Source organism: Oncorhynchus gorbuscha, linkage group LG05 (assembly GCF_021184085.1).
Source record: "Oncorhynchus gorbuscha isolate QuinsamMale2020 ecotype Even-year linkage group LG05, OgorEven_v1.0, whole genome shotgun sequence".
In the NCBI taxonomy this organism is placed as follows: Eukaryota; Metazoa; Chordata; class Actinopteri; order Salmoniformes; family Salmonidae; genus Oncorhynchus; species Oncorhynchus gorbuscha.
In genome coordinates this window covers 85,104,602-85,115,272 of record NC_060177.1, presented here as the reverse complement: position 1 = coordinate 85,115,272, position 10,671 = coordinate 85,104,602, and the positions used below count along the sequence as shown (strand labels likewise).

The following is a 10,671-nucleotide window of genomic DNA, read 5'->3' as shown; positions in this document are numbered from 1 at the left end:
CTGTTGTATAACTGACTAGGTATCACCCTCTCCCCCTCCCTCTCCCTTTCTGTTGTATAACTGACTAGGTATCCCCCTTTCTGTTGTATAACTGACTAGGTATCACCCTCTCCCTCTCCCTTTCTGTTGTATAACTGACTAGGTATCCCCCTTTCTGTTGTATAACTGACTAGGTATCACCCTCTCCCTCTCCCTTTCTGTTGTATAACTGACTAGGTATCACCCTCTCCCCCTCCCTCTCCCTTTCCCTTTCTTATATATGTGTTATGGTTTTCAATATTTTTCTCATGTCAATTGTCCATAGTGTGTACAAAATGTTATGCAAAACTCGAACCTTATACATTCTTAATATTGTGAATACATCTCTCCTGCACCAAACCAATGATTATGTATTTCTGTTGCAAATAACACACACACACACACACACACACACACACACACACACACACACACACACACACACACACACACACACACACACACACACACACACACACACACACACACACACACACACACACACACACACACACACACACACACACACACTCTTATAAATAGGGTTAAGAACCCTTTGACGATGCGAGTATAGCAGCTCGACCAAACACTGACAACTTGGGCATTTGTCAACTTGTAATGCACATTATATCAATAAAGACAAAATAAACTTCTTCTTTTTGTTTTACAGTTTACTGCTCAAGCAAATTAAAACACACCAGTTTGTGAATTACCTAACACTTTATAATACTTTTCATGAAATTATCATTAATAAACTATTTGTGAATCGTTACAAAACAAACGACATACACTGAGTGTACAAAACATTAGGAACACCTGCTCTTTCCATGACATAGACTGACCAGGTGAATCCAGGTGAAACCCTTATTGATGTCACTTGGTAAATTCAGATGAGGACACGGGTTAAAGAAGGATTTGTAAGCCCTGAGACAATTCAGACATGGATTGAGTATGTGTGTCATTCAGAGGGTAAATGGGCAAGTCAAAAGATGAAGTGCTGGATTTTTCACACTGAACAGTTTCCTGTGTGTATCAAGAATGGTCCACCACCCAAAGAACATCCAGCCAACTTGACACAACTGTGGGAAGCATTGGAGTCAACATGGACCAGCATCCCCGTTCCTAATGTTTTGTACACTCAGTGTATTTCTTTATTTGTCAACATGTATACACATTTAGCATGACAATAGCATTTAATATATAGCATTTATAAATATATATATAAATATATATCAAAACATTTAGACATTTATGATAATGTGTAAAGGCGTATTCATAAAACGTGTACAAAGTGTAAGCTTAGACTGTGCTTTTTATTTTTTATTTCTTAAATATGCTTCCATTCGTCACAACAAAAACCCACCGGAAACTACAGACTACTTTGTAACTTCTTAATCTCTCCCAATACGGGCAGATGGATCATTAATTTAATGCCTGGTGACACAAATAGACACAGTTCCAACCAACAGGTAAACATAACTGAATGGAGGTAGAAAAGAATAGCCGGCTTAAATAATGGAGCGTTTGACAAGTGTAATGGTTCTTTTAAGGTCGTTCCTATCTTCAAGAACTTCGATCCTGAGCGAATCTTTCCTAAACTGTGGCGTAGCGTTTGGCCGGACCAAGGAGTTTAGAAAGATAGTCAAACGCGAATCGCCCCTTCAACAAGACACAGCCTAACAGCGTTAAATAATAGTTTAACCACGTTGGCGATTACATCTCACGTCCATACCTAAAGCAAAACTATATTAGGCTATGTCTGCTCAAATGTATCATTTTTGATAGAATGAGTGGCTACTTGGCGTCAATTCGAGGTATATAGCGCCTGAAGCACAAGTGAATGCGCCGTGCGTCCTTAACAGAGTGCTGGCACTTCAGAGCGGGGAGTGGAAAGTAGCGGGTCAGGAAGATTGGTGGGTGGGGATAACCCTTTTGGGATGAAAAAAAAATCAACAAAAAATCACGTGTTTGGAGATCAAAAGGAGATCCGCTTTGTAGCGCTGGAGAGAGAGGGGGTGAGTGAGTGAGAAATAGAAAGAGGGAGGGAGAAAGAGAGGGAACGTTAAGAAGCAAGCAATGTAATTGACAAGGCTGCAATAGTGAAATAAACACGCTCTTTTTTGACGCATCGATCTCGCTTCAGATTCTATTTCAGCACCATCACCTAATCACCCTTGGAAATTATGTTCCGGTCGGTGAATATCCAACCCGCAAGATGATGATTTTACCAAGCAGGAGGTTAGAGTGTGTAGCCGATTCTGTAGTCTTGATGATCATCGTGGTTACCACTTCTATTGGAACGGTTTTCGCCAAGGATACGGCTTTTGTGGAAGTAGTGCTGTTTGAGTCCAGTCCAAATGGAGATTATACTACATACACGACGGGGTTGCAAGGACGATTCTCAAAGGCAGGAGCCACTATCAGCGCGGAGGGGGAGATTGTACAAGTATGTAAAACTCCGTTCAGTTGTGCGCAACTGCGCATGACATGTCCAATATGTTGCCACAGCTCGGCATGCTTTCTTGCTCTACTCTAAAACTTTTTGTAGTGTGTGTGTGTGTGTGTGTGTGTGTGTGTGTGCGCGCGCGCGTGTGTGTGTGTGTGTGTGTGTGTGTGTGTGTGTGTGTGTGTGTGTGTGTGTGTGTGTGTGTGTGTGTGTGTGTGTGTGTGTGTGTGTGTGTGTGTTAGTGAGAAAGAGAGAAAGGTACTAGCATATGTGGTTACAACATGGCTTCTATCTTATGTAACTCATTCACAATGAAACATGCACTTTCCTGGATAGAAGTTCACATGGCATTTACATTCAATAAGGATGATTTCTCTCCCTCAGATAGAGTTTTTAAACATAGTTATTACACAGGAAAACCATTCAAGTTGTTCATGACCTGATCAGAGTTACAATTGATAGAGAGTATGGTTAGTTGGTCACAGCTCCATCAAATATTGTCTATAACTAATCAAGGAACGTTATGTTCAATAACGGTACGTGATTTGATTCAGTGGCATAGATTATTTCGGGCTTAAGTCGTTGGTGGGAAATTGTTTGTTTTCCTAATTTACTTATTATATTCGTCAATTCAACCAATGGAACTTAAACAACTCTGCATACCTACTGTCCCGCCTCGCTGTGAAGTAACTCTGTATCAATCTTCAACACAGAAAACGTCTTTGAAGCATGACTAGGCTAGTGATTGTGTGCAGATATTTTGTAACAAAATAAAAAGGCAACACACTATCCCAGGCCATTAACTTGTAGAATGTTGTGCGTTTTGGAATAACAAGGATATGCAATTTTTGTGTACCCAGTACCAACTTAGTTACTTCGTTTTGGTACGGTCGTTTTACAGTCCACAGTTACTTCACTAACCATGTGCGTAATCATTTCCCGTAAGCACCACCGGGCAAGTGTACTAAAGCCTTTGATAGCTGTCCAAGCCTGACGCCTTGTGATGTTTAGCCCACGCCACGGCCCCCTCCAACCCTGCTGTAGCCTACATAAAAACGCGACAATGTGGCCTATTACTCTCTGTGCTGATTTTGAAAGCTATTCCGGTGGGAGGGAACTGAAGCCGTCTCTGAAGCAGTCATCTTGTAAATAAAAGTTGAATTTGTTAACTGGCGAACATGCAGTGACTGTATGAAGTTTGAAAAGGACAGTATTTTAGTGGGGAGAGTTGTGAAAATGGACCTAAAAGCCCGCTGAAGTGAAGTGTGCCTTGGGTAAATAATGTAGTGACTGAATCCCTGACACCCTTTTTTTGTGTGGAATATAGCGAATGTTCATTATATTAAATTATATTAAAAAAACATGATAGACTGTAACTTATTTTAACATGGATTAAAACCCGTAGGAGTATTTCATAGTGTAGTAAATCCTAGTTGGGGATTAGCACTGCTACAGTACATATGACCATGATTATGTAGAAAAGACTCAATTGTGACTTTTTGTGCTAACCTGCATGTTTAATGAAGTAACGAGTGACCTGTTTGCACATTAGTCTTCATATATGCCATACAGTATCTGGGTCCTGTTAGGATCCTCACACAGAATCTACAACGTCTTCTGTCAGTAAGACATGTACTGCTTTCTAACACATACTGTGAAATTACAATACAGCGCCACAGGAGAGTACAGGCGTTCCTGAAGAGAACTTGATTGGATGATGTGTGTGTGTGTGTGTGTGTGTGTGTGTGTGTGTGTGTGTGTGTGTGTGTGTGTGTGTGTGTGTGTGTGTGTGTGTGTGTGTGTGCAACCAGTTGTCATATTGTGCAATGAAAGTAGCATGCGGGAGAACGTTAGGATCAAAGGACAGAGAATATTTAGCACAGAAATGGATCCTGTTTGACTGTTTATACACATAGTGTTATTTGGCCATTTGGCTTGGCTTGCTAACCACACAGAAATGTCAGACCTCAGCTTTACATTGAAAACCACATCTATTTAGATTTGCTTGATTTGCTAACATAGTGTTCTGACCACTCCTATTCTCTGTCCTTCTATTTAAAGAAGAGGGACAGTTTGTCCAATACCACTCCTATTCTCTGTCCTTCTATATAAAGAAGAGGGACAGTTTGTCCAATACCACTCCTGTTCTCTGTCCTTCTATGTAAAGAAGAGGGACAGTTTGTCCAATACCACTCCTATTCTCTGTCCTTCTATATAAAGAAGAGGGACAGTTTGTCCAATACCACTCCTATTCTCTGTCCTTCTATATAAAGAAGAGGGACAGTTTGTCCAATACCACTCCTATTCTCTGTCCTTCTATATAAAGAAGAGGGACAGTTTGTCCAATACCACTCCTGTTCTCTGTCCTTCTATATAAAGAAGAGGGACAGTTTGTCCAATACCACTCCTGTTCTCTGTCCTTCTATATAAAGAAGAGGGACAGTTTGTCCAATACCACTCCTGTTCTCTGTCCTTCTATATAAAGAAGGGACAGTTTGTCCAATACCACTCCTGTTCTCTGTCCTTCTATATAAAGAAGAGGGACAGTTTGTCCAATACCACTCCTGTTCTCTGTCCTTCTATATAAAGAAGGGACAGTTTGTCCTATACCACTCCTGTTCTCTGTCCTTTTATATAAAGAAGAGGGACAGTTTGTCCAATACCACTCCTATTCTCTGTCCTTCTATATAAAGAAGGGGCAGTTTGTCCAATACCACTCCTGTTCTCTGTCCTTCTATATAAAGAAGAGGGACAGTTTGTCCAATACCACTCCTGTTCTCTGTCTTTCTATATAAAGAAGGGACAGTTTGTCCAATACCACTCCTGTTCTCTGTCCATCTATATAAAGAAGGGGCAGTTTGTCCAATACCACTCCTGTTCTCTGTCCTTCTATATAAAGAAAGGGACAGTTTGTCCAATACCACTCCTGTTCTCTGTCCTTCTATATAAAGAAGGGTTCAGTTTGTCCAATACCACTCCTGTTCTCTGTCCTTCTATATAAAGAAGGGGCAGTTTGTCCAATACCACTCCTGTTCTCTGTCCTTCTATATAAAGAAGAGGGACAGTTTGTCCAATACCACTCCTGTTCTTGTCCTTCTAAATAAAGAAGGGACAGTTTGTCCAATAACTCCTGTTCTCTGTCCTTCTATATAAAAAATCAATACACTCCTGTTCTCTGTCCTTTTATGGATTTTTGTTTCCTGTTCTCTGTCCTTCTATAGTTAAAGAAAGTTTGTCCAATACCACTATAAATTCTCTGACTTCTCTTCACATGATTGAATGTATGGGTCTGAATAAATAACTGCTGTAGCCGACCTCCATCGGACGCTCACTCTTCTGTCAAACTACCATTGAGTTCTGTTGGCTGCCTGTATTTAACATTAATAAAATAGTTTACAGTTTCGAAAAAAAAATGATAAAAACAAATTGTCCAGCAAGCTATTCTAGATGTTGACTCCAAGAGCTGTGTTTTTTTAAAGGAGAGGGGCCACATTCTGTCTTTGTATTATGCAAGAGACAGAGGCAATAAGTTAGAAGCAAATGCTTAACCCATCATTAATTAGCTGAATAAAAGGCTAATCTGCATTGATTTATACCTGAAAGAACTAGGACATCTATATACAGGACTATAATCTGAACATGATTATCTATTGTGTATGCAGTTTGAATGGCGTTGATGATGATTCATCATGCAGAGGCACTGATTTAAAACAATGACATTTGAGATTGCAACTATAATTAATTTAACAGTTCCATTTCACGCCATCTTGTTTATAAATAATGTATTATAATTGACTTGTTTCTCGCAGTTATTTATCTGGGGAGAAAGGTCTTTGATACACTGCCAAAGGTTTTCCTACTGACAAAGCATGTAGAGGTCTGTAAAAATCTTAAAATTCAACAACGTGATTTTCTGGATTTTGTTTTGGGTTCCGTCTCCATAGTTGAAGTGTACCTATGATATAAATTACAGACCTCTACATGCTTTGTAAGTGGGAAAATGTAAAATGCAGTGTGTCAAAAGTCCATGTAAAATATTTACAGTTAAAAAACAATGTGAACCACTGAAAGCCAGATGTTGATGTGTAAATTAGATGCACATTCTGTCTTTGTATTACTGTAGAATAGACTATGTTGTAGCAAATGTAGACCTACCTGTCACAAGAAAGAAAAGGTCTACATGTATTGTGAACTGCCCTCCATACTGAGATGGGCTGTCTGTCCCCACCCTGAGCGTTGATGATGATTCATCATGCAGAGGGTAGAGAAGACACATTTGGACATTGCATATAATTTAACAGTTCCATTTCACGCCATCTTGTTTATAAATAATGTATTATAATTGACTTGTTTCTCCAGTTATTTATCTGGGGAAAAGGTTTTTGGCTAAATCCCATGTTGGTAAACGGTTTCCTGCCATTCAACCCTACCATGTTAGTAAGTCCATGTTGGTACGCCCATATTGGTACGTCCATGTTGGTAAGTCCATGTTGGTACGTCCATGTTAGTAAGTCCATATTGGTACGTCCATGTTGGTACGTCCATGTTGGTACGTCCATGTTGGTACGTCCATGTTGGTAAGTCCATGTAGGTAAGTCCATGTTAGTACGTCCATGTTGGTAAGTTCATGTAGGTACGTCCATGTTGGTACGTCCATGTTGGTACGTCCATGTTAGTAAGTCCATGTTGGTACGCCCATGTTAGTACGTCCATGTTGGTAAGTCCATGTTGGTAAGTCCATGTTGGTAAGTCCATGTTGGTACGTCCATGTTGGTACGTCCATGTTGGTACGTCCATGTTGGTACGTCCATGTTGGTAAGTCCATGTTGGTAAGTCCATGTTGGTACGTCCATGTTGGTACGTCCATGTTGGTACGTCCATGTTAGTAAGTCCATGTTAGTAAGTCCATGTTGGTACGTCCATGTTGGTACGTCCATGTTGGTACGTCCATGTTGGTACGTCCATGTTGGTACGTCCATGTTGGTACGTCCATGTTGGTACGTCCAGGCCTAATTATGTTTCTGTCATGATCATATCAAATGTATTTACAAAGCCCTTTTTACGTCAGCAGATGTCACAAAGTGCTTATACAGAAACCCAGCCAAAAAACCCAAAGAGCAAGCAATGCAGATGTAGCCACAGATTTAATGCATTATGATGCACTTATAATGCATTGTAAGACTTGTTATAAACATTCCTAAATACTTTCACTACTTTCTCCCAGTCAGTGTGAATGGAGGCCTCTACCTTCAGCTTTCTCCCAGTCAGTGTGAATGGAGGCCTTGACCTTCAGCTTTCTCCCAGTCAGTGTGAATGGAGGCCTTGACCTTCAGCTTTCTCCCAGTCAGTGTGAATGGAGGCCTCTACCTTCAGCTTTCTCCCAGTCAGTGTGAATGGAGGCCTTGACCTTCAGCTTTCTCCCAGTCAGTGTGAATGGAGGCCTTGACCTTCAGCTTTCTCCCAGTCAGTGTGAATGGAGGCCTTGACCTTCAGCTTTCTCCCAGTCAGTGTGAATGGAGGCCTCTACCTTCAGCTTTCTCCCAGTCAGTGTGAATGGAGGCCTTGACCTTCAGCTTTCTCCCAGTCAGTGTGAATGGAGGCCTTGACATTCAGCCTTCTCCCAGTCAGTGTGAATGGAGGCCTTGACCTTCAGCTTTCTCCCAGTCAGTGTGAATGGAGGCCTTCACCTTCAGCCTTCTCCCAGTCAGTGTGAATGGAGGCCTTGACATTCAGCCTTCTCCCAGTCAGTGTGAATGGAGGCCTTCACCTTCAGCTTTCTCCCAGTCATTGTGAATGGAGGCCTTTACCTTCAGCTTTCTCCCAGTCAGTGTGAATGGAGGCCTTGACATTCAGCCTTCTCCCAGTCAGTGTGAATGGAGGCCTTCACCTTTAGCTTTCTCCCAGTTAGTGTGAATGGAGGCCTTGACATTCAGCCTTCTCCCAGTCAGTGTGAATGGAGGCCTTCACCTTCAGCTTTCTCCCAGTCAGTGTGAATGGAGGCCTTTACCTTCAGCTTTCTCCCAGTCAGTGTGAATGGAGGCCTTTACCTTCAGCTTTCTCCCAGTCAGTGTAAATGGAGGCCTTCAGCTTTCTCCCAGTTAGTGTGAATGGAGGCCTCTATCTTCAGCTTTCTCCCAGTTAGTGTGAATGGAGGCCTTGACCTTCAGCTTTCTCCCAGTTAGTGTGAATGGAGGCCTTGACTTGGCCTGTCCAGCATATGTGTCTGAGCTGAGTGGTGATTTTCCAGAGGTTTGGCGTGCTGAGTCGGCCAGGGCAGGCAGGCAGGTAGGCCAGTCAGTCAGCTCCAGTGGTGTGAATAGGCGGTTTGAATATGTACAGTAGTCTCCAGACCTCAAGAGGTACAGTAACCACAACTCCAACCACCACCAACTCCCATGCTCCCCTCAGCTCTGCCAGAATAGTGCAGAAAAACAGCATGTGCCGGCGGGGGCCAAAAATAATAAATGAAGTCAGTTTGCTTATTGCTCTGCTAATAGGGAAGTGAGATGACTCGATGTGAACGGGACGCCAGAACTTTCAGCCCCTCCCTCCCCAACAGACAGCCCAGTTCCTAGTCCCCTGATTGCCTACAATTTGACTACATAATAGGGAGTTAATCAATGTCTCTTTAAATCACCCTCTGTCAGCGAGTCAAACTGCATGGGATATTCTCTCTCTGCAAGCGGGGAAGCTCCCTGACTTTAGAACATAGAATGCTGCTCCCTGACTTTAGAACATAGAATGCTGCTCCCTGACTTTAGAACATAGAATGCTGCTCCCTGACTTTAGAACATAGAATGCTGCTCCCCGACTTTAGAACATAGAATGCTGCTCCCGACTTTAGAACATAGAATGCTGCTCCCGACATTAGAACATAGAATGCTGCTCCCCGACTTTAGAACATAGAATGCTGCTCCCCGACTTTAGAACATAGAATGCTGCTCCCCGACTTTAGAACATAGAATGCTGCTCCCTGACTTTAGAACATAGAATGCTGCTCCCTGACTTTAGAACATAGAATGCTGCTCCCCGACTTTAGAACATAGAATGCTGCTCCCCGACTTTAGAACATAGAATGCTGCTCCCTGACTTTAGAACATAGAATGCTGCTCCCTGACTTTAGAACATAGAATGCTGCTCCCCGACTTTAGAACATAGAATGCTGCTGCCTGACTTTAGAACATAGAAAAAAACAAAATAGAATGTTTATATTTAGGACACTCTGAATATATATATATATATATATATATATACAATTGGGGATAACAAGTATTTATAAATGTAGAGGTCTGTAATTTTTTTATCATAGATACACTTCAACTGTGAGAGGCGGAATGTAAAACAAAAATCCAGAAAATCACATTGTATGATTGTTTAGTAATTGATTTGCATTTTATTGCATGACATAAGTATTTGATACATCAGAAAAGCAGTAAGTAGGGAAACCTGCAAAATCAGCAGTGTATCAAATACTTGTTCTCTACACCCCACTGTATATAAATAAATAAATCCTCATTGCCTCCTCAACTTCAGCTGGTGTGAAGTGTTGTGAAACAGTGGGTTTACTGTAGCCAGAGTCATTGTTATAGAATGTAGAAGGAATTGTTGCTTCATGTTTTAGGTTTGCAGTTTTAACTAGTTGCGATGTTAGTTTTCATTGTCATTGAATACGGTGTGGTGGTATGAATGTGGCAGCATATCACATGGAACCCTGCTACAAGAGGCGTTGTCTGAATGGGAATGTGATGGTGTATAACTCCGAACCCTGGTGTAAACGAGCGGCAGTGTGCTATTTTGTCAGCTCCGTTTCATCGGCGGTGTTGACAATGGCAAACACTGTGCCAAGATGGCATGACCACCCCCACAACCCCCACCACTACCAACCCCTACCACTACCACTACCACTACCACTACCACTACCACTACCACTACCAACCCCTACCACTACCAACACCACTACCACTACCACTACCACTACCACTACCAAACCCAACCACTACCACTACCACTACCACTACCACTACCACTACCACTACCAACCCCACCACTACCACTACCAACCCTACCACTACCACTACCAAACCCCACCACTACCACTACCAACCCCTACCACTACCACTACCACTACCACTACCACTACCACTACCACTACCAAACCCCACCACTACCACTACCAACCCCTACCACTACCACTACCAACCCCACCA

The 10,671-nt window shown here is 42.1% G+C and overlaps 1 protein-coding gene across 2 annotated transcripts in view; it reads left to right on the top strand.

The window, feature by feature from the left end:
• Positions 1–1,988: 1,988 nt before the first annotated feature.
• Positions 1,989–10,671, top strand: part of LOC124036599 (E3 ubiquitin-protein ligase znrf3-like) — a 197,215-nt gene continuing 188,532 nt past the window's right edge. For both annotated transcript variants that reach the window (XM_046351372.1, XM_046351370.1), the window contains exon 1: positions 1,989–2,464. In XM_046351372.1, coding sequence (XP_046207328.1) covers positions 2,234–2,464 — 231 coding nt within the window. In that variant the 5' untranslated portion in view covers positions 1,989–2,233. The remainder of the gene's footprint in view (positions 2,465–10,671) is intronic.